We start from the raw sequence: 25,863 nt of genomic DNA on the forward strand, positions 1-25,863 counted from the left end.
ATACAAAGAAATATTATATTATATAACAGGTAAATGATTATTTCCTGAAGACATAACTGATAACATAAAAGTAATCATAGAATTTAAGAACAAAAATACACTTAAAAGATATAATCCAGGGGTTGGCAAGCCACAGTCCAAGAGCTAAGACTTTATTGTATTATAAGATGTACAAAAACAGATGGCAGGTTGGATTTAGCCTGAAAACTATAGTTTCCAAGCCCTTAATCTGGTCTATAACAGAAGGAATCTACATTATCTAGTTCAACTCCCTCATTTTACAGAGGAATCTGAAGCTCAAACAATAAATAGAAAATCATAGTTCAAACCCAGGTTCTCTTAAAAATCCATTACACTTTCTGCTATATCCCTTTGTTTCACAAGCAATGAAAGTGAGGTTCAGAGAAACTGTATAATGAAGAACTGAAAATAAATTCGGGATTTCACACTGTTTTTCCTGCTATATTTACTAGACTAGTGGTGATTTTCATGTTGGTTCATGGAACTCCAAGCATCCACAAGACCTCCCCAGACATTTCTTGGGCAAGTAGTTATACTATATATACTTGTTTACTTCAGATTTACTGTCAAGCCCAAATGCCTTGCCAGAGATTCCACAGAAGGTCTCTTCCTATGATTTCAAAAGGTTGGGAAAAAACAAAACACTGATTTTTTTTTTTTGGACAAAATTTCAAAGGTATCATTGTATACTAAGGACATGGAAAGAAAATTTTAAAAATTTTAAATAAACATAAGTTTAATTAAAAATACATAAAAAGTGATAATTTGTTGGATTTATCAATTGATATGGTGAATTGTTTCACATACAGCTTTTTATAAGCACTGTGAAATACTCCAGACTTAACCATTCTAATAGAAGAGCTTAGAATTTTACAGTTCTGACCATTTTATAAAAAATCTGCAGGACTAGAAAAATTTCTTGACCTTCAGCACTAAAGTCTCCAACAGTATGGCTTTTTGCAGGATGGGCTTGATGCTAAGATCTAAATGAATATTTATAGGCAAGTTAAAATTGAACTAATCCAGTCTTGATGCTTTGTCTCTAAAAAAGGGACAATCTAACAGATTTAGTGTGCTATTCCAAGTTCTGCTGAAACTGATAAATTAACAAATAAATTCTTAATAAGAAGCATTAATAAACTGGACTATTTCAGAGTTTCATTTAGAAAATTTCCCATGTGCACCAGAAGCTTTATCAACATTTCTTATTAAAGAAGAAAAGAGAGGATGCTAATGTCAAGCATTGTTTCTAATAAGATCATCCATTCCCAGAGTTAAGTTTACTAGAAATATATTTTCTTAAAGTAAACAAATCTATGTTCAAAAAAGGACATTGTATATAGTTTATTTTTTGTTTCAAAGAAGCCTTATTTACACAATACATTCACATTTTTATTATCTTACAGCTCCCTGTAGAAAACCTTTTGATTAAAACACAACAAATGATCTGAATTTTAAAAAAATATTACATCAAATTAGAATGTTTTCCTCATTAGGTGTTCAATTCATTTCACAGTCTATCTGCCTTGTGCAGGTATAAGGGGAACCACTGAAGGATAATGAGAATGAATTAAGGGTGGGTGGATTTGTGAGGGGAAAAAAACTGACTTCTCTCAAGTACTGCAAAGTTTTATAAATTAATTAATTATACTTGACATGTTTAGGCACATGTTTCGCAGGTATAAGAGACTAGAGCTTGGCACAGTCCAAGAATCTTTCTAATCAAATCTATTGAAATCTTTATTAAATGATTTCTCCTCTGCTAGTCTTCCTTTGGTGTGAACAAGAAGTTATACCATCCCCATTGACAATGACTTCTGAGGCTTAGAGATAAAGTGCCTGCCTTGTATACAGCTTTCTTTTTTGTTATCACCTTTGGGTAAGTAGTAGGTTAAGACCAACTTAATAAAATGCTTTAGCACTGGATTTCATTGATCTGACAAAGCCAAAGTTGAAGTACTGTGCAAACTGATAACACAAGACAAAAATTAAATTAAAATGGCATCACTCCTTTGATCTGTTTTACTGTCTTATCATCTGGTGGTTCCTCTTTTTCCTTCTCCTTTTCACGATCTTTGTTCCAATCTTTAAGTCCTTCTGGAAGAGAGGTGTCTTCATCCAAGCTTCCAGTGCCCTCTACAAAATCTTCATAGGTAGATTTTTCGGCAAAGGGTCTGGGACCCAAAAGTTCAACCATATCAGACTTATCTAATACTTCTTTTTCTAATAGACGAAGAGCAACCTAAAACAGGAAAAATTTCTATTAAACACATACACTAGGAAAACACAGTATAAGATTATTACAGATCATTTAATAATGCTCAGATTGGAAAATATTTAAAGCTAGTTTGCTTCAGACTATTAGTCTTACAACAAAGACTAATTAGTTACCAATTCTATAATTGGCAAGTAACACGGTGTTTTACACAAGATGTACAGAACACAATCTTTGTCCCTGAGAGCTTACAAGCTAGTTCAGAGCTTATAAAATATACATATGAGTTATCCAAGATACTTGCCAACCAGTAAGCATAGTACTAGGTCTTGGGGATACAGACAAAATGAAAAAGTACCTCTCTCCAAGGAGCTTACATTCTATCAGGTAAGATAACATATAGGTAAATGTGTACAAAATATTTTTTTTTAGGTGCTAACAGCTGAGGAAAAGATTTCATGTAGAACATAATACTTCAACTAAACTTGGAGGGGGTGGGGGGAGAAGGAAGAGAGATTCTAAGTAGAAATGAGGAGAGAGTACACAGGGATGAGAACAACCAATATAAAGGCATAAACAGAGTCTTACGGGTAAGGAAACAGAAAGAAGGCCACTGATAGGACCCCAGGATGCAAGAAGGGGAGGAATAAGAATGAACCGGTAGGCTTCAGCCAATCTATGGAGTTTTTAAAACCAGAATGTGTATTTGCTCCTAAAGGCAATAAGTATACAGTGGAGTTCAGTGAGTATAAATGACATGGTCAGACTTGCACTTTAGGAAATCATCCTAGAAGTGTGTTGAAGGTGGTTTGAAAGAAAAAAAATGATTAGGAAGATATCAAGTACAGGTAATGAGACCCTAAAAAGGGATTGTAGCTTAGTGGGTAGATATAAGGGAACAGATGCATAATATTATAAAGGAAGATAAGATTTGGCAACTGATGATGATGATGGGATGCAGACTGAAACACCAAACATTGCAAACATAGATTGGAAGACTAGAATACCAGTGAAACCTTTGACATATATATAAAACACTAGTATAAAATGTATAGTTATACTTTTCTTGATCTAACAAAGACAAATATTCAGTTTATTACTTTAATTTTTGGTAAAAATTTTCAGAAATATTGGTTCATTAAACACCTACCTTCTCCACTTCAGCTTTTTTCTCTGTAAGAAGAGCTACTGTTCGTTTATGAGCATCATTAATAAGTATCCGTACTTCATCATCTATCAATCTTGCAGTAGCTTCACTATATGGTTTCTCCAATACCATGTCTCCTTGTCGTGGAAGGTCAAAGGAAATCTGTCCCACTTTTTCATTCATACCAAACTGAACAATCTAAAAGAGAACAAGAAACATCTTAATGACTTGCATCTCAATGCTTATACTTTTGAAACCAGCAAAGATGATCAAACAGGAAAAAGCAGTACAGCCTAGCTCTTTCCCACAGCCACTCCAATCCAATCAAGATCTATAAAAAACACTGGATTGAACTGGGATCAAGGAACACAAGGAAAAAAATCACCCTGGATCATTTTTCTAGCTGGGATTACAATAGGGAGCCAATTCAGCAAGCATTAAAGACAGGGTCTAGCCATAAGGGTGTTATTCAGAACCTTCCAAACTGTAAAACAAAATGAAGACTATAGATAGCTATATACTAAGACAAGAAGTGATCATAAATTACACTGTTTAGGGAGAAGGAAAAGGATCCAACTGGAAGTCATATTGTTCTAGTCACACAGCCAGTTCATAGAATTAATATAGATTTAGGATTAATATAGATTTAGAATTAATTTTTAGAATTTAATTTATAGAATTAATATAGATTTAGGAGAGAACCTGTGCCTAGAAATGGTAAATGGTCTGCCTCTACTTATATATCAGGCCAAAGAATCATCATAGATCTGAGGATGTGTATTAAGCAGGAGTAGAAACACAAGCCAGCAGTGGCTATGTGGTTCTGAACCTGGAGTCTGGAATAGGATATTAGAATCCATCCCCACTTTTGATCTGAAGTGTACAGCTGAGAAAGTAGAGAAGGGAACTCACACTTGTGTTGTTTTGAAACAGATAACTGACATAGCCAATGTCAGCAGCAATTTTAGACCAAAAACACAAATTTGTCTGGAGTATAATGTAAGTTACTTAGCAGTTTTTTCTTTTCCTTCTTTACACTTATCAGGCCACAAGTTTTGGTTTTTTAAGTTCAATCACTCTCTTTTATGAAATAAATTTGACCCAAAGATTATAAATGTCAATTTCATATACAATCTAAGGAGAGAAACCCTATTTCAAACACCTACTTGCGCATATGCACTCTGAGTTACTTTCCTCAAGTCATCTTGAGCTCCAGTTGTAATTCTTCCAAAAAAGATTTCTTCTGACACACGTCCTCCTAAAGTCATACACATCCTATCCAAAAGCTGTTCTTTGGTGTAAAGGTATTGCTCTTTGGGTAAATACTGAGCATAACCCAAACCTTTTCCACGTGGGATGATGGATACCTTTAGAAGGAAGGAACAGATTTGTTAAATACTCTACAATATGCTAAATTTAACAAAACGTATTCCCCTACAGATGAACAGATTCCAAAGTATCCTCGCTTCATGGGAAAGAAAAAATAAAATAAAGCCATATAAAGAACCTCTCCCCCCGCCAAAAAAAATCTACATTTGCTGCAAGCAAATGACTGACAGCTTTTAAAAGTCATGAGTTTTCTTTTGGATTCACTCCCTATTAGTGCCACTTAATGGTTTTTATTCTTGTTTTATTTGACAACACAATATGAACCACTTTACTACTTTTGTTAAATGATTTTTGTTCATTTAAATCAATTTCAAAAAATTCTGTAAAATACATTTGTGGTTTCTTGACTTTGTAAATATGGTTTACAATCTTTTTTGAATGATGCAGAATGTTGATGTGTTTTAGGGTCACTGTTTTCTACAATGATAACTGAACAGTGTCATAAATATAGATGAAAAATGGGGGTTATGTTGAATAGATACTAATTCAAGGATAACTGCCAATGACTCAATACACTTCAGGTATGCAGTGATTCCTTTTGGCTATCTCCCTGAAAGCTCATCAAAAATTACGCAAACCTCATTTAAAGCTTGAAATTTTATATATCATAGGTGTATCCAACTGTATATTCTTATGAAAGAAAATGGGAAAAACAGACCTGTTCTGGCAGTCTACTTAGAAATGTCATACATACTTCACTATTTCTATTGTTTGTTTTCTTATTAATGTGAATACTCCCTCCAAGAAAAAGATCACAATTTAGCTTTCCCATTTTTATTCCACACTTCTGATTCTCTTGTAAATCTGAAGGCAGGAGTATTCCTCCAGATCTCTTAACATTATAAGAATACCAATGTTGTTTGCCAGCAGTTAATGAATATGGGATAGGGTAGGGGAGAGGTTTATATATGTTACTACAATTTTGGATTGAAATGCTTAAATTCCTTAAACCAGTCTCTTATAGCTAAGGTCACATACTGTTGTGATTATGACATACTGTTCTGGAGAACAATATTTGGACTTTGTTCTCAATTCTTATTAAGGAATTTGTTTGTATAAATAATGAACATTGTTGAAAAGCTAAGTACTATTTTAAAAATCTGTGAATCATCATATAATAAAATCTTAATTAAAATGTTTTGGTAATGGCATGCTCAGGCTAATTAAACTTTACTAGGATTTAAAAGAAAGTCCTGTTTTGCATTCAAAAATCTTTACAAAGAAAAATGCAAATTAAAGCAGTTCTAAGATTCTATCTTACAGACAATGGATTGACAAAGCTAAGAAAAAGGGAAAATGACAAATACTTGAGGGACTGTGGCAAAACAACCACATTAGGACAGTAAACTATAAACTAATACAGCTACTCTAGAAAGTAACTTAGAATGATGCTACTCACCCCTTATACAGCTACTCTAGAAAGTAACTTAGAATGATGCTACTCACCCCTTACCCCTAATCTACTAAACTGTACATACTTTCGGATCATCATTACTAGGTCTATACTACAAAGAGATTAAAGAAAAAGGAAAAGAATCTATGTCTATAAAAATATTTATAAAGCTTCTTTTTGTACTGGAAAAAAAGGAAACTAAGAGGATGCCTATAAATTAGGGAAAGAGTGAACAAATTATGATATATGAATGTAAGAATCCTAAGAAATGATGAAGAGGATGGTTTCAGAAAAACTTAGTTAAACATGTATGAACATCATGTTACATAGTGAAGTATTCATGGCCAGAAGAATAATTTATATAATAAAAATATTGTAAAGACAAACAAGTTTGAAAGATATTAACTCTAATAAAATGACCAAATACAATTCCTAATAATCCAGACCAAATCATGCTAATTACATCCTGATAGAGAGGCAGTGAATTTAGGGTGATAAATATTTTTTAGACATGGCCAATGGAGGAATTTGTATTTGTTACAATTTGTTTTTCCTTCTTTTTCAATGGAGTAGAGAATAAGGTAAATGGAAGAGAAAATAGATTTTTGTTCATTTAAATCAATTTCAAAAAATTCTGTAAAATACATTTGTGGTTTCTTGACTGTAAATATGGTTTACAATCTTTTTTGAATGATGCAGAATGTTGATGTGTTTTAGGGTCACTGTTTTCTACAATGATAACTGAACAGTGTCATAAATATAGATGAAAAATGGGGGTTATGTTGAATAGATACTAATTCAAGGATAACTGCCATTTGAATTAAATCCCTGATATCACTTTGTCCACCTTCCCATCCCCACCTCACTTTTTCCTAAAAGTTTGAGAGTAGAGCTGATTTTGGAGGTAGAAAGAGGGATTCCTATTACCTGAGGATTCCAATTAAATGAGTCCTGGATGTTTTAGATTTCAATGCATATTTTAATGTACCCCACAATCTACATTATTCTACATCTGTGGAAAGCAAGTCAAACTTCTTAGGTCATACCCTAGGAATGCAAATAACTTTTTCACATTATTTCCTAAAACACTTCTGGAAGACAGAACACACAATAATGTTCACTATTTTGATCCTCTAATTATCAACCACATTAAATATCTTCAATCATTTTTCTCAAAAAGATAGAATCATAAAATCATAGATTGAGAGCTAGAAAGGGGCTTATAGGTTTTCCATTTTTATCTTAACTCTATTGTACTTCTTCTTAAAGAATTAACATATATATAGAATAATATCTATTTGCTAAGGTTAGCCCAAGTATGGAGTTAAAGACTCTACGCAAGTCTGACACAAAAGGTCAAAATCTCTAATATTCCATCTTTATTCACAATAAAATTTTTACTTTTAAAGAATCCTGTTCAACTAATGATTTTTCAAGATTTAAATTGGAACACTACCATTTACTAAATTGAATTAGCAACACTATATTAATTCTCAAAACTAAACTTAAGTAGTATAAAGTCATCTGCTCTTCTTTGAGAGAATGTGCAGATTATCATGTACCACCAACTTGTTCTTTATAGCTCATTTCCCCTTCCACTAGGTGGAGACTTGACTCTTTAAATCTTACAAACGTTTTCTGATAGTAATGGAATACAGTACTATAAGAAATGATGACCAGACTGATTTCAGAAAAACCTGTTAGATTTATACAAACTGATGCAAAGAAAAATGAGTAAAACCAGAATCCTGTACACAGTAACAGCAATACTGTACAATGATCAAGCTAAATGACTTAGCTATTCTCAGCAATACAATGATTCAATAATCCAAGACAGTCAAAAGGAATGAATATGAAAAATGCTATTCACTTCCAGTCTGAATGCAGATGACAGTATACTATTTTTCACTCTCTGCACTTTTTTCCCCCTTTGGGTCCATATCTTTTTTTACAACAAGAATAATAGAAGAATACATTTTACATGACTGACTGAATATATATAACCCATATCAAATTGCTTACTGTCTCAAGGAGACAGACGATAAGGAAAAAGAGAAAATTTGGAATTGAAAATTTAAAAGAAAAATTAATATTAAAAATCATTTTTACATGTAATTGGGGAAAAAATAAAATACTATTTTTTAAAAAATGATTCTTTAATATGAGAAAATATGCTTTTCCCCCTCCACTCCCTTGCAGAGGTGGAAAGGTTCATAAGTATTGCTCATTGTATGTATTTTCAGATTTTTTTCAATCAATAAAAAACCATCTGTTAAGCCTTTCTAGATGGCAGACAGATGGACAGACAGATGATATAATGGATAGAGTGCTAGACCTGGAGTCAGGAAAACCTGAGTTCAAATCTGGCCTCAGATACTTACTAGCTATGTGACCCTGGGTCAGTCACTTAACCCTCTTTGCCTTGGTTTTTTTCATCTGTAAAATGAGCTGGAGAAGGAAATGACAAACATTCCACTATCTTTGCCAGGAAAACCCTAAATGGGATCACAGAGAGTCAGACACAACTGAAACAAATGAACAACAATAAGAAATGCCAAGCATCATGTTAAACTCTAGAGAGGGGAAGGCAAACATGCAAACTAAAGAACAAGTTATATACAGGATAAATAGGAAATAATGAATAGAAGGCAATGGAATTAAGAGGAGTTAGGAAAGATTTCCTGTAGAAAGTGGAATTTTAGCTAGAACTTAAAGAAAACCAGGGAAATCAGTAGTTTGGGTGGAAGAGAAAGAGCATGGAAGACAAGGAGGACAGCCAGAGAAAATTCCTGGTCCCAAGAAATGAAGTGTATTGTTCATGGAATAACCAGGAGAGCAGTATCACCGGATTTAAGAACACATACTGGACAAGTAGAAGGGGACTAGTTTTTTGTGATGTATTGCTAAGTTATGCTTATTTTTTACCTCTTATTTTTTGTTTTTGTCTTAAAAATACTTATTATGAGGGAGGGCTCTCAGAGTGGGTAGGGGGGAAGAGGTAGGAAAAGTTACTATAGGGAATCTATGGTAATATTTTTTAAAAGACACTAATAAAAACTTTTTTGTCTTTTTAAAAAAAAAGTGTTTTTTTTTTTACAGATAGCTATAGAATTTTTTTTTTAAGAATGACAAAAATTGCTGGGAAAAGTGGAAAATAGTATGGCAGAAACTAGGCATTGACCCACACTTAACACTGTATACCAAGATAAGGTCAAAACGGGTTCATGACTTAGGCATAAAGAATGAGATTATAAATAAATTGGAAGAACATAGGATAGTTTACCTCTCAGACCTGTGGAAGAGGAAGGAATTTATGACGAAGAAGAACTAGAGATCATCATTGATTGCAAAATAGAAAATTTTGATTATATCAAATTGAAAAGTTTTTGTACAAACAAAACTAATGCAGACAAGATTAGAAGGGAAGCAATAAACTGGGAAAACATTTTTTATAGTCAAAGGTTCTGATAAAGGCCTCATTTCCAAAATATATAGAGAATTGACTCTAATTTATAAGAAATCAAGCCATTCTCCAACTGATAAATGGTCAAAGGATAGGAACAAACAATTCTCAGATGAAGAAATTGAAACTATTTCTAGGCATATGAAACGATGCTCCAAGTCATTATTAATCAGAGAAATGCAAATTAAGACAAGTCTGAGATACCACTACACACTTGTCAGATTGGCTAGAATGACAGGGAAAGATAATGCGGAATGTTGAAGAGGATGTGAGAAAACAGGGACACTGATGCATTGTTGGTGGAATTGTGAATACATCCAGCCATTATGGAGAACAATTTGGAACTATGCTCAAAAAGCTATCAAACTGTGCATACCCTTTGATCCAGCAATGTTACTACTGGACTTATATACCAAAGAGATTTTAAAGAAGGGAAAGGGACCTGTATGTGCACGAATGTTTGTGGCAGCCCTCTTTGTAGTGGCTAGAAACTGGAAAATGAATGGATGCCCATCAATTGGAGAATGGTTGGGTAAATTGTGGTATATGAATGTTATGGAATATTATTGTTCTGTAAGAAATGACCAGCAGAATGAATACAGAGAGGCTTGGAGAGACTTACACGAACTGATGCTAAGTGAAATGAGCAGAACCAGGAGATCATTATATACCTCAACAACGATACTGTATGAGGATGTATTCTGATGGAAATGGATTTCTTCAACAAAGAGAAGATCTAATTCGGTTCCAATTGATCAATGATGAACAGAAGCAGCTACATTCAAAGAAAGAACACTGGGAAATGAATGTAAATGGTTTGCATTTTTGTTTTTCTTCCTGGGTTATTTTTACCTTCTGAATCCAATTCTTTCTGTGAAACAAGAGAACTGTTTGGTTCTGCACACATATATTGTATCTAAGATATATTGTGACATATTTAACATGTATAGATAGGACTGCTTGCCATCTGGGGGAGGGGGTGAGAGGGAGGGAAGGGAAAAGTCGGAACAGAAGTGAGTGCAAGGGATAATACTGTAAAAAAATTACCCAGGCATGGGTTGTCAATAAAAAATTATAAGTATGGGGAAAAAAAAAAAAAGAATGGTTTTCTATCGATAGCTATAGATAGATATATTAAAGGACCAGAAAGCTACAGTCAGATGATCCGAGTTCTAGTTCTAAGTTTGTCAATTTACTTCTAGCCATGTTGATCTTAAGTAGCATCACTCAAGTCTCCTCATCTGTAAAATGAAATTATTAATACTTATCCTGCCTATCTCAGAGGTTTATCATGATAATTAAATGAGAATGTATGTGAATCTACCTTCAAAATGATAAAGCACTCCACAAATGTAAGTAGATTATTCCTCTCTTAAAAAAAAAAAACACCAACCAACCCCACCCACCCACATACACACAAAATAGTCTCTGGGGAAATAAACATAAAATATAAAGACAAGAAGACATCATTCATTACCCCTCAACCCTTCAAAAACCCATTATATTTCCTCTATGGTCAACATAATCCCATTCTCTCTCAATTTTTTTTTTTTTAATGTTTCCCCTGGTTTCTGTTTCATAGCATTCCTGATCTTTAAATAATTTTTTCCCCCTACTTCTGTCATTAACATAATTTTTTGGTGCCCAATTCTAGCAATTATTTTGTTTTCCCCTGTCTTTAGTTGCTGTACTCTTACAATAATGTATTTTTTTAGTCTTTATTTACAAGGGAAAATAGGACATAAAAAATTAAGAAATAAACCACCAATCTAGGATAATTAGAAAAATATAAAAAACAACAGCCCAGCCTCCAGGTAGGTAGTACCTAAATTTTCTAAACTATGGTTTTCTGGGGCTAATTTGAAATGCTTTTGCAAAAATGGTATCTGGAATGCTATCTCCTCATATTTTCTTCAAAGTATCCCTATCATTCTTCAAAGCACAACTCAGGTGGCATCTCCTACACAAAATCTTTTGTGATCCTCCCATGTGTTAGCTGTGTTTCCCTCTTGACATTATCTTATAGGTACTATGTATTTATTTGTAACTCTACAGGCTGTATTTCCACAGCAGTTATTTTTCTAATGAAAGACTCAACTACCTTACAGCACCAGAAGTGAAAGCAATCTTCTAATCTACAAAATCCCCAGGTGAATCTGAGATTGAAACCTATATGTAATTGTGGTGTTCTCTTCTTTTGTATAATATATGATGGTTCTCTGTGAGAGCAGGTTTCTTGGGGAGGTTTTCTGGAGGCAGCCTTAGTTTCGGTTCAAAGTAATAATCACTTCAAATGCAGCCAGATGTTAAAGTAGTTCTTTATTGTTTCTTCCAAAATAGCCCAGTTAGCTTTCTTTGGTTCCAAGAGCTCTTGTTGCTAGCTTCAGCCTCTCTCTAAATCTTGTTTCTGCCCGATTGCAGATTAGCTCCTCAATCTCCAGAACTGAACTCTCACTCTGTCAATTTTCCAAAGTGACTTTTGGCTCTAGCTCAGTTCCCACTCATGGCTTCCTCTGAACTGACTCTGTTTGACTGACTGACTGAAGCTCTTTTTATGCTCAGTGTAAAAGGTTGACTCCTCCTCCAAGAGTGGGATTATGGGAGGTGTGAATTCACAAAGTTGCAAAGTTAACTTTGTGTATCTCCCGTACTTGTGAATTCCAATGTTTGAGCTCTAATGTTTAAACTCTTAAAGATACAAACCCAAGCACACCAGCACTGCTTCCATCAATTCCACTTAGTACCTTGTTTCAAGTTCTGGCCCATAACATCTCCTTGTAGGATCAAATCTATCATACTGAACCATGCTAAATTAAATAATTATTGTCTCTATCAATTCTAATGACTTAACACTTTGTAAGGATTCCAACACATAATCCCAGTATTGTGTTCAATAAATGAGAAATGCTCTCAATTGCCTTATGGAGTTTTGAAAGTTCTATGTATATTATCACAGAACTGCTTACAAGCTTTCTAGTAACTCTTCCTCTTCATACCTCCAAACAATAGAAAAAGAAAGATTATGGGATTCCTTGAAAGCAGACTATAAAGATATCTCTAGAAGAACATAAAGATGTACCTGTCATATTGCTTCATTAAATTTTCTCTATTTCCCCTAAATAAACTATTTTTTAAAAACTATTTTCCAAACTGGGTTTTCTTTTCTTTATTTTTCTTTTAATACTATAATCTCTTTAGATAAAAATAATCTTACATTTTTTATACACTATTAAGTATGGAATTTTCCTTTAAAAACACTGTATAATTTAATCTGTAATGTTGATGAAAATTACTTTACCTTTAAAAGTGGATCCGCATGTTCCAGAAACCAGCCTGCAACTGCATGTCCTGCTTCGTGATATGCTACTGTCTTTTTCTCCTCTGGCTGTAAAACCTGAGTTTTTTTTTCCAAACCTAAAAAAAAAAAAAAGAATAAAGAAAAGCCAACCATTTTAAAAACGTTGGTATAAGATAATTATATACTCCAATAAATGTTATCTCAACATTGATGTAGGAACTTAATTGCCTATTTCAAAAGTTCCAACCAAAAGTTCCTATGGCTTATAAAAGCTAAAGGTGACTTCAAAATACACTAAATTCCTGCAATAACACATCAAAACCCACCAACACATACATACTCTATTGTCCACAAAATGTTTTATCAATTAAATAAAATTTTATAAGTCTAAATCTAAAAAATTAATTAACTGCTGACAGTCCCACCTATATTTCTAATCTAGTACTACTTCTTCTTCTAACACTCTTTAATCTTGTTAAATGGACCTGATAACTGATAGTCATATATAATATTCTCAGGATCACAGATCTAAAGCTAGAAAGAATCTTAGAGAATCCAACTTTCTTTTTATCAATGAAAAAAATCAGAAAGGTTCAGGAACTTGTCCAAGACCACATAGTTATCTTGGGCAGGATTTGAACAAAAATCCTACAACTTTATCAGGGGTCTTCAAACTTTTTAAATGGGGGCCAGTTCACTGTCCTTCAGACTGTTGGAGGATTGGACTATAGTTAAACAAAAACTTTGTTTTGTGGGCCTTTTAATAAAGAAACTTCATAGCTCTGGGTGAGGGGGATAATCGTCCTCAGCTGCCACATCTGGCCTGCGAGCCGTAGTTTGAGGAACCCTGACTTTATAGTCAGTGTTCTTTCTCCATGTACCAGGCTGCTGTTGCATTTGCAAAGACGCCCCTCGTGACCGGAATGCCTTCTCTTTCCTCATATTCCTCTCAGAGAATCCCTATCTTTCCTCAAAACACAGTTCAAGAGGCATCTTCCTATATACAATGCTTTTCTTGATCCTGTTAGTAGTTTTTCTCTTTTGAAATTACTTTGTATTTTACTTATACAATAGAATTTTATGATAGAACATAAGGTCCTAGAGTCTCTGTTTTAATCCCAGTTCACAGAACAATTGTTTGCATATAGCAAGTACTTAATTAATTAATGTTTCTTGATGGACCTGTTGACCAAGAAACAGAAAAGTTTTCCCTGGGATGCTGAGAATTCCTTAGTACTGGATAGCTAAGAATTACCTATTATAACAGTCTAAATGTCTCTGAGTTTCACCTAGAAGGCAAACGAGACTCAGGAAAAGAGAGGAATAAATGTTGAATTAGGGAAGATCTATTGCTTAAAAGGCCAAAAGAGCTAGCCAGGAGATAGAAGTAGGATTGAGGGGGATGTAATAATACTATGGGAGATTCAAAAAAGCTACTTCAAATTGGTATGGGAATAACAAAAGCACTGAACTAAAAATACATATTTCCAGAAAAAAAAAAAATGTGAAGAACAGAATGGGACTTCAATAGCTAGCAAGAGACCCCATCTCCCAATGAAAGATCTTTCTTATGTAAAATATTTCTTAAGCTAAACAATATTGATTTTAAGATACTGTTATTTCAGAATCAGTGAGTTGGTAAGTACCCCAAAATTCATCTAATCTAAAACTTTCTTAAACCAGAATCCATATGTATATAATATTCCCAACAAGAAACCATCTGGCCTTTGCTTAAAGAACTCTAGTGAATAATCTTAAGCAAACTAGATCACGTAATTATTCTATATGTTTAGCAGATATCAGAATTACAAAGATAAAAAAAAAAAAAGATACAAAGCTCTAATATTTTTTCTAAAAATAAGATATCCTTGCTACTCATCATCTCTAATTGAAGGGACTTTGACGAAGTCACTGCCAACAACTGAAATCCCACAAAGACTAGAGACACAGGGTTTTTCATTTTGATATGTCACCCTATCCTAAGGCAGCTTCTGGTTCAGTAAGGCTGAAATTTGAACATGTAAGTTTTTACCTCTCTCACAATGTATAAGCATACTATGTTTAATATGTTTAACATCCATTCTCTCTCTTGCATTTTTAACCTCCCCCCCCCCCCCCAGCCCCAACTTTTTTTCCTCTAACAGCAAATGTACACAGATCTCCCTATCTGGAAATTTTAAAAATCAACCATTTGATTACCCTGTTAACTATCATCCTGTAGCTGTGCTTCCTTTAAATCTCAAACTTGTGGAATTAGAATCCTACACCCAAAGTCTCCATATCCTCTCCATTCATTCATTAATCTCTTATAATCTGGTTACTATATCCATGAACCACAGAAACTCCATTCATAAACTTCAATAATAACCCTCTGCCCAATTCAATGGCCTTTTTCAAGGATCATTCTCTTCAATGCCCTTGTAGCTTGGCATTACTAACTAGCCTTCACTGAAATTCTCTTGCCATGTTTTTCCAGTCTGTTGCTGCTGCTTTTGGGCATTTGGGAAGTTTCTAGGCAGACTGGCTAACAAAACTAAAAACAACAAACATGTATTCAGTGTTTTAACTTACAGAAATAAAGATATTTATGTATTAACTTGAGAAAACAGGAAGCATGGTGATGTGGGAAGAGAACCGAGTTACTTTTGGATCACAATCACCAAATACAACAATGGCACAACTCACATTATCTGGCAGATACAACATAACTGGTATCTAGTATCAAGGCATTGAGTGAGATTATCTTCAGACCACAGACCTTCAGAAGAGGAAGAGGTCTATAAACCTCAGAGAGGCACCCTCTAGAGTAGATACTCAAATTATGCCAGGCTTTTGTCATACTTACTAGGATATACCTGGATTTCCTCCCACATAAAAAACTACTTTAAGATGTGGACAAGGATTCCCTAGAGCTTTACAAGGTAGAGGGAAGTATTGCTGAAGCATGTCTTATAGATTTCACTCCTCTGATATTATAGGCAAGGAAGTACCAATTACTGAGATTGCTGGGAACACAAACACTTCCATTGAGGAAGGCACCAGATAAAGATTCCATAAAAGGCAGGGGATACAGTGGATATTTTGCTGCATTACTTACTCTGGAGACAGTGTACTTCAACAAAAAAGGAGTCAAAAAAAAAACACAGAAAGATTATCTAGACTGTCACATACCTGACTTCTATGACACTGTGCTCTGGTTATAATCCTTACTTCTTTCAATCCCACCTATTCTTCAAATATGATTCTGTTCTTACCTGATCAATATAGCCTGCCCTGACTGCCTTCTATCCACTATCCCTTGAGAAATCTCCTTCAGAACTCTCATATTTGTTTATAGAATTCATCTGACACTTAGAATACTCAACACCACACTGTTAACTTTCTATGTATAAAAGTCTTTTAGTAAGTTTTTTTTTTAATTTTGAACTTAAATATAAAATAAGAAAAGAAAAAAAATTGCCATATATACAGCAGACCACAAGAGGATCCAATATAAAACAATAAATTTCCATTTTAAGAAAATCTATATGATAAATATTACATATTGTTTTCAAAGCTGCATAGCTTTTCTTTACTTCCTTGTTGGTTTTCTTTTGTTCTGTTGTGCACCTTTTCTTCTATTTTTTTCCCCATTCCTCCTCCCCTAAAGAATGCTACAATTAAGCATGGAGATATATATGCATATACATACATATATAAATATACAGATATAAAGTTATATATACATATATACATTCATACACATCTATGTAAACCCATATTATGCTTATTTCCATCTGTCAACTGTTTCTCTGAAGATGGATAACATCTTCCTTCATAGATATAAGTACTTCCATGTTTTTCTAAAACAACCAGCTCATTATTTCCTAAACCACAGCAGTATTCCAATCCAATCATATGATATCTGAGATTGTTTAATGAATGTTTTTTTCAGTTTTCTATATTCCTTCTATTCTTGGCTTACATAGGGTTATTTATAAAAGAATATTTTAATTTAAAACAATCAAAATTATCCTTTCTATACTTCAATAACACTGTCCCTTATGATATAGTTTAAGATTTGAAACTACTGAATCTACTTCCTTTACTTCTTTTTTTCTAGGTTTTTCAAAGTTGCTGACCTTTCATTCTTCCAAATGAACTTTCTTGTAATTTTTTCTAACTCAATAAACTAATTTTTTGGTAATTTAACTGGGATGGCATTGAATAAATAGATGAATTAGGTAAAATTGTCATTTAAAATTTATATTGACTTTACTTATCCATGAACAATAGATATCATTTCAACTATTTAGATCTAACTATTTGTATAAAAAATGTTTTATTTTTAAATTCATATAGTTCCTGTGTCTGTTTTGGCAGATTATATGCTCAGGTACATTATACTATTTTTAAGTATTTTGATTAGACTAAAACAATGTTGAATAAAATTACTGATACATAGTACAGTTTTCCTATTTTTCACTTTTGATGAAACCTATTTTAAGTTCATCCAAGATCATAATAACTATCCCTGCTTTTTTTTTTTTTTTTTTTTGCAAAATACATTCTACTCATTCCCTTTATTTTATCTTTGTGTCTGATTCTCATTTTTATAATGTTTCCTGAAAATAACACAGATTTGAATACAAATTTTTTAATTGCTATTCATGTCCATTTTATGGATAAATCCGTCCTAGTTAAATTCTGAGGGACAATTACTTGTATATTTTCCTCCTTTCTATTTTTTTCCACTATCCTTCTAAATCTGACTATTCTTACTCCATCCCTCCTCACTCTTCTGCTTTACTTCTACCCATCTATGTTACCCTTCCATTCTTTAACCTACCCACCTCTTTAAATGTCCTTCCCTCCTTCTTTCCCTGCCACCCTATCTCCTTAACCTCTTATTTCTTTTTGAATTTAGAAGAGATTTTTTTTTATCATTTTAGATAAACGTGTTTTGGGGACCATCTGACATTTCTCAGTGGAAAAGAAGCGGCTTTTTTAGTGCCAGTATCTTTCTCTGACAATACACCCAGATCTTCTCTATCTCCACAGTAACTAACTATCTAAGGTTGGGTTCTTTCTCCTTTACTTGTTCATTTTTATTTGCTTTTTTTATTTTATTTTTAGTAGCTATTACACTAATAGTTGTCGTCCCGAGGTATGGGGAATGACACTCTTAAGTCTCAGGTCTTTCTTACTGTTATTTTCTGAGGTCTGTCTTGGGGCCCAACCTTGGGCTCACCTCTCTACTCCTAAGCCAAAGGTACAGCCCGTAGTTACATTGGCCAGCAAAAGATCTTGTTCCCTATAGTCATTTTGGTAGTTGCAAATTACAGCTGTCCTCTCTGCTGGCCACTGCCCCTCACTATTGTACTCACCAGGTATGTGCTTGCCTTTTTTCCCTGCAGCCACCGTCTGGGACATGTCTTATCAGCAAAGCTGGGCCTGGCTTCCCTTGGCAGTGGAAAGTCCCTCAATTTCCTATTCAGCCATCAGACCTCTTCCCATACACACCTATTGTCTGCAAAATTAAGTTTCTGAGTCTGTTTGCCTTTCAACCCAGCTGTCTAGGGGCCTGTTGTTTATGGATTCTGCAGAATGGGCCTGGAGATTGTGCCCGTCAGGCCATTGAAGACTGGGTTTCTCCTGGAGTTTTTTCAAATTGTCTTAGGAGGATAAGTAATTTGCCCCATGTTTATTTCTGCTGCTCAGAGGTGATATTCTGTCTTTTTTTGTGGAGGAAATTTGGAGAGTTGAAAGTTTTCTGATTCCACTATTTCCCCAAAATCCTATCCCCAAGTATATAATTATGTTTTATAAACTCCTTAAGGAAATATACCAACAGGCAGAATAGCACAATTTATGGAGCATCATCCTGGCAGTTAGGAAGATGTAGCTTCAAGTCCTAGCTATACTAACTGCTTACTAACTAGACTTTGGGCAAGTCACTTAATTTCTCAGGGATCCAAGCAGCAAAACTACGTCATTACAGAAAAGTTGCTGATATGCATTGCCAGAGAGAGCCCTACACCCGAAGTTCCCCACACTAATGAATTCTCAGGTCCATTTCAAACAAAATATACAAAAAAACCCAAAACGAAACATCCCACCCACCCACAAACTATATGTTATACTTTTTAATACACCAATAGCAATCTGCATAAAGCATATAACCCAAATATTGTATTATCACATGATCATTGACCAAAGTGGAACAGAACTTGCTACTTCTTTATTATACCCAATAACTCTATAAATGATTGTTACATTTGTTTGATATCTACTATTTGTAATTATAATTCACTTAGTTCATTGTGTACAAGTTTTAGAAATTAAATATCTTTAAAAAAAAAAAAAAAAAACCTACATTCTATTCAAGAATCAACAGCCCCTGGTATGTGCTATGTATGTGAAGGTTAGTATAGAATGGACTACTACTCAACTACTATGTCTGTTTTCACAAATATCTTTGCGACTCTTATCATTACTTTCTACTCAGGTATCAAGGAGGGAAAGCCAATGAATACGTGAAAATCTAAAATTTAGTAAACATTTAAAAAATAAGTATAAATGTAAATATTTTTTCTATCAGTCTCAACTTTCTAGTTGAGAAGCTTAACTATTCTCTTGAAAATTTAGCTCCCTTCTTCCACTGTTTACACCCTGCCAAACCTCAACCTTGGGTCAAATCTCTCTATCTACCTTCTCTATGCCTATTGCATAACTCCTGAATATTGTTAGAATAAAACTATGCTGCTAACTGGGTCCATTAAAAATTCATATTATCTAAAAAGAACTAGGCCCTCACTACTGCATGGCAATACTTTTATATGACTGATTATAAGGTACTTCTATCAGCTGTTATAAATGTTCTCCCTTCTCCTTAAACCTCTAATGGCATACTACTTCCCTACCTCATAGGACATGACCTCTCCTTAACTGAAAAAACCGAGGCCAATTACTATTGAGTTCCTTCATCTAACCCTAACCCTAACCCTTTTACATCTTTAGTTTTTCTCTTCTCCTTTGCTCCAATTTCTCAGTATGAAGTGGCCATTCTCCTTGCCAAGTTAATTCTAATATTATTCCATGGATCCTGCACCCTCTGCCCATACTAATAATTTGTTCTAACAATGATTCCATCCTAAATCTCATGTTCAATGTCTACCTACTAGCTCTTTCCTTGCTGCTTAGAAATAGATTCAGATCTTATCTATTAGCTACATGGTACAATGAATAGAGCACTGGGCTTGGAGTTAGGAAGACTTGAGTTTAAATCCAGCCTCAGACATTTACTATCTTTGTGACTCTGGACAAGTTACTTAACCTTTATCTGACTCAAGCTCCTCAACTTTAAATGGGGATAATAATAGCACCTACCTCCCAGGATTGTTGTGATGATCAAATGAGAAAATATTTGAAAAGCTCTTAGCACAGTGCCTGGCACACAGGTAGCTGTTTAATAAATGCTTGTTTCTTTCCTTCCTTCCTTCCTTCCTTCCTAGCATTTAAGGAAAAAAATAAACAAACTTCATTTTACCCTGCCATCCACACTAATATCCTACATCTCTCTTACCTTTCACTTTTATTTAAAAAGAACAGCCTAATGTCCTTTGTAGTCTAACTTCTGCTTCCACTATTCTACCAAAGCTTTCCCTAAAAAACTACCAGATCTCAACTGCTAAACCTACTAGCCTTTTCAGGATCCTCATTCTCCTTGACCATTTTCCTGCTGAGCAGATTTGTGTCCTATTAAACAAAATCTACCCTTTCGCCTTTCACAATACTGATATTTTATTATTATCTTTTCCTCTGACTTCCTTCTTCTCATCCTCTTTTTCCTATAGTTTTCTATTTCATGCCTTCTAAAATAACTGTGTCCCTCAAGGCTCTGTTCTCGGCTCTTCTTCTTCTGTATATGTACTCTTTGTGATCTCATTTATTAAAATGGCTTCAATTATCACCTCTACACAAATAGCTCCCAAATCCATATATTCAGTTCTATAAATACCAACTGGACATCTTTACAAAGCTAGCTCTAAAGAATGTAAAACTGAATACATTGAAAATGAAAACTTCTCTAATCTTCTGTCTCTACCATTTAGAAGGCTCAGAGACATTGTTAGATTTTTCTCTCTCATCCTTTAAATTTAAATCCCTTCACTTAAGAAATTCTATCAATTCATTCTCCACAAAATCTGACTCCTTTTCTCATCTCTCACATCCAGGGCTATCATAGTAGTCTCCCAAGTGCTCTCCCAGTTGTTTATTTTTTATCTTCTACAATATCTGCCACAAAGCTGTCAAAATAATCTAAAGACAGATCTGATCAAATTATTATTCCTCTGATCAAAATGAGTTATTAGTTTTCCATTACCTTTAAAAGAAATACAAACCATGGCATTAACAGTCCTTCTCAATCTAATTCCAGCATACCTTCCAGCCTTACTTCATACTACTCTCCAAAAGTGTATATTCTAATCAAATTAGACTTATTGCAACTAGCCAATTGACTCCATTTTCCACATTTTGGGGGGGCATATATTGTACACATTCCCTTATTTCCAATCTCTTAGAATCCTTATCTTCCTTAGAGACTCAGAGCAAAGTACCACTTTCTTCAGAAGCCTCTCTGTTGCTAGTGTTTTCCGCTCTCCTCAAACTGCCTTTTATTATATTTAAGTATGTTTCTATTAAGAGTAGGCATGACACTGAATTCAGCACTACTTTTTGGATTCAAATGTCTAAATCTTACCTCTCTTTGATTCATTAACTACACAATCAAAGACAAGTAATTGTATTCTTTTAGCCTAAGTTCCTCCATCTATAAAACTGGGTTATCTGTAGTAACTGAACTACAAGGATTCCTATGAGGCTAAATGTAATAATGAATGTAAAGCATTCCATACATTTTAAAGTACAACATAAAACGTTGGTTAATCTGTATTGTTTCGTTTTTGTCTTTGTATCAAAAATGCTCTGCACTGAAAAAGTAACTAATAAAAATTTATTCAGCTAAATTAATTATTTCTGAGAACATTTCTGTAATTTGATTTATCACTGTTGTTGGACTAACTTTACTTCTCCTCTTTCCCTATTCCAGTTCTGCTTAAACAGAAATGTTACCTATCTCATCTTATTTTTTCTTATCTTTGGACTGAAGCCACATTTAATTTTCTTACCCCCAATCACTCGTTCAATTGCTTGTTCAAAGTGAATTTGATTGATGGCATCTGAAAGGTGTCGTGCAGCTATCAAAGCAGCTTCATTACAGACATTAGCAATATCAGCTCCTGCAAAACAAAGGAGGAAAATAAATATCTCACCAACGCAGAATATGCTTAAGATAATTAAACAAATTATAGCTCTTTAAATTCAATACCTTCCTTCACCTTACAATTAGTTGGTTTTTCTAAATGACTAGTGATATATTTGGTGAATATTTTACTACAAAGTTCATTTAAAAGTATAAAAATGGCGATGCTTTCACTATAATGTTCAACACAAATCAATATATTGTTGGAAACAAAAGCAATATTACAAAGAAAGAGAAATGCTAAAGTTATTAAAAGATTACTAAGCATTTACATTTTAAATTATGCACAGAGCATACAAAATTTTTTTATATGGTAAATTCCTTTAAATAAATTTTTCAGAAAATGTTGTATGAAGATCAAGTAACTGAAATGGTACTAATTCTGAAATCCAAATGTAACAATCAAGTAAAAGATTAGCATAATATTAGCATATTAATTATTGACTCCCCATTTCATTCTTAGGGATAACAGTTTCTGATAATTTACTTTAAATTATTAATTAGAATTAAATTCTATTAAAATCATTTTAAAATACATGGTTATCTCACATTTTTAATTATTCTTGGATACAAAGCCATTGTCTTTTCATTTTGATAAAAAATTTTCCAATTTTTCCTTTCCTTTCTCAGGATTGGTGTATATCTTGGAATGATTCTTTAGTTATATTATAACTATCTGTAATTATAATAACCTCTCTGATTTAGCCAGGTTAATATGATTACAGATAGTTATAATGTAACTAAAGCAAGATCTAGAAGCTTGTCAATTATATTTCTGGATGCATTAGTCCTGGAGTTCCTCCTCTGTCCATGGGATTCAAACTTCTTCGCTGCTTTCTTTGCTAGTACTTACAGGCAATCTTCTTTCATGATAATTTGAAATATAGTATTCAGGGTTTTTACTTCATCATGTTTTTCTGGGAGGTCAATTATCTAAGAATTCCTCTCTAAATCCTATTTTTCTGGGTCAATTGTTTTTGATTTGCTATCAGAATTTCATATATTTTTCCAGTTTTATTGTCTTTTGAGTTTGTTCCAAAACAGTTTCATAGTCTAATGATAACATTTTCTCCTTTTCTTTTTCTTCCTAGAACATCTATTATTCTGTTAAGATTTCCTAACTTCCATTCTAATTCAACAAATCGCCTTTAAAGTTTTTTACTCGGAGCTCTAATTTGATTTCTTTTTTTTTTTTTTAAACTGAGGCAATTGGGGTTATGTGACTTGCCTCTTGCCCAGGGTCACACAGCTAGGAAGTGTTAAGTGTCTGAAGTCAGATTTGAACTCAGGTCCTCCCGACTTCAGGGCTGGCGCTCTATTCACTGCACCAACTAGCTGCCCCTCTAATTTAATTTCTTATAACTTACTTCAGTTCTTTTATTAGATCTTTCAACCACTCTGAGGATACTAATGAACATTCTAGCCTTTTTTTTTTTTTTTTGAAATTCTAGTTGTAGTTATTGCTGAATTATTTTATTCTTCTGAAATCTTAAACTGGGATTTTCTTTTAAGTTGAATTTTTTATTTTCAAAACATATGCAAGGATGATTTTAACATTAACCCTTGAAAACTTTGTGTTCTAATTTTCCTCCCCTTGCCTCCATCCTCTCCCCTAGACGACAAGTAATCCAATATGTTAAACATGATAAAAATGTATGTTAAATCCAATATAGGCATACATATTTATATAATTATCTTGCTGCACACAAAAATTTGATCAAAAAGGAAAAAAATGAGGAAGAAAATAAAATTCAAGCAAACCATAACAAAAAGTAAAAATGCTATGTTGTGGTCCATCCAAAGTTTCTCTCTGGTTATAGATGGCTCTCATCACCACAAGATCATTAGAACTGGCCTGAATCATCTCACTGTTGATAAGAGCCACTTTCATCAGAATTGATCAACATATAATCTTGTTGTTGCAGTGTACAATGATATCCTGGCTCTGTTCGTTTCACTTAGCATAAGTTCATAAGTTTCTCCAGGCCTTTCTGAAATCATCCTGCTGATCGTTTCTTACAGAACAATAATATTCTATAATATTCATATACCACAATTTATTCAACCATTCTCCAACTGATGGGCATCCACTCAGTTTCCAGTTTCTAACTACTATAAAAATGGCTGCCACAAACATTTTTTGCACATGTGGGTCCCTTTCCCTTCTTAAAGATCTCTCTGGGAAATGCAAATTAAGACAACTCTGAGATACCACTACACACTTGTCAGATTGGCTAGAATGACAGGGAAAGATAATGCGGAATGTTGGAGAGGATGTGGGAAAACAGGGACACTGATGCATTGTTGGTGGAGTTGTGAATGAATCCAACCATTCTGGAGAGCAATCTGGAATTATGCCCCAAAAGTTATCAAACTGTGCATACCCTTTGATCCTGCAGTGCTACTACTGAGCTTATACCCCAAAGAGATACTAAAGAAGGGAAAGGGACCTGTATGTGCCAAAATGTTTGTGGCAGCCCTGTTTGTAGTGGTTAGAAACTGGAAAATGAATGGATGCCCATCAATTGGAGAATGCTTGGGTAAATTGTGGTATATGAATGTTATGGAATATTATTGTTCTGTAAGAAATGACCAGCAGGATGAATACAGAGAGGCTTGGAGAAATTTACATGAACTGATGCTAAGTGAAATGAGTAGAATCAGGAGATCATCATATATCTCAACAACGATATTGTATGAGGATATATTCTGATGGAAATGGATTTCTTTGACAAAGAGAAAATCTAACTCAGTTTCAATTGATCAATGATGGACAGAAGCAGCTACACCCAAAGAAAGAACACTGGGAAATGAAAGTAAACTGTTTGCATTTTTGTTTTTCTTCCTGGGTCATTTTTACCTTCTGAATCCAACTCTTCTTGTGCAACAAGAGAACTGTTCGGTTCTGCACATATATATTGTATCTAGGATATACTGTGACATATTTAACATGTACAAGACTGCTTACCATCTAGGGGAGGGGATGGAAAAGTCGGAACAGAAGTGAGTGCAAGGGATAATGTTGTAAAAAAAAATTACCCAGGCATGGGTTCCGTCAATAAAAAATTATATTTAAAAGAAAAAAATCTCTCTGGGACATAAGTCCAGTAGAAACATTGCTGGATCAAAGGGTATGCACAGTTTGATAACCCTTTGGGAATCGTTCCAAATTGCTCCCCAGAATGGTTGAATCCATTCACAATTCCACCCATAAACTGTATCCCATAAATTGGGATTTTCTTACTACCTTGTATTAGGAATTCTTCTGAAGATTTTTGTTTTGTTTTGTAGGCTCATTACTTTAGTATCTTTTTCCCACCCACCCCCCAGAGACTTTTGTCTGGGGAATTTCCCTTTTCCTCTTTGATGGTTTTATCTTATTTTGTGTATCTTCAGCTAATTTAAGGGAATACATGTCTTATAAATATCTCAACTAAGTCTTATCAGAATGACAGTGGAAAATTCACTGCATTAGTTAAATACTGGCAATCAATGGACAAAAAATAGGAGATGTAGATAACCATAAAATTTTCCTCAACCCTTAAAATTATAACCATACTTCTTATTCCAAACAACAATAGAGCAGTTTCCTGCTCAGTTCCTCTCTCTTCTATAACTAGTTACTTTCTCATC

At 33.9% G+C, this 25,863-nt stretch overlaps 1 protein-coding gene across 2 annotated transcripts in view; it reads right to left on the reverse strand.

Annotated features, from left to right (window-relative positions):
- Positions 1–131: 131 nt before the first annotated feature.
- AFG3L2 (AFG3 like matrix AAA peptidase subunit 2) overlaps positions 132–25,863 on the reverse strand; it is a 51,249-nt gene continuing 25,517 nt past the window's right edge. The window contains exons 13-17 of one of the 2 annotated variants that reach the window (XM_031946657.1): positions 22,097–22,207; positions 12,927–13,042; positions 4,550–4,750; positions 3,387–3,581; positions 132–2,263 (exon numbers count right to left, since the gene is read on the reverse strand). In XM_031946657.1, the coding sequence (XP_031802517.1) occupies positions 2,015–2,263; positions 3,387–3,581; positions 4,550–4,750; positions 12,927–13,042; positions 22,097–22,207 (872 nt within the window). In that variant the 3' untranslated portion in view covers positions 132–2,014. The remainder of the gene's footprint in view (positions 2,264–3,386; positions 3,582–4,549; positions 4,751–12,926; positions 13,043–22,096; positions 22,208–25,863) is intronic. The other variant, XM_031946658.1, reaches the window with a different exon arrangement.

This window comes from Sarcophilus harrisii, chromosome 1 (assembly GCF_902635505.1).
Source record: "Sarcophilus harrisii chromosome 1, mSarHar1.11, whole genome shotgun sequence".
In the NCBI taxonomy this organism is placed as follows: domain Eukaryota; kingdom Metazoa; phylum Chordata; class Mammalia; order Dasyuromorphia; family Dasyuridae; genus Sarcophilus; species Sarcophilus harrisii.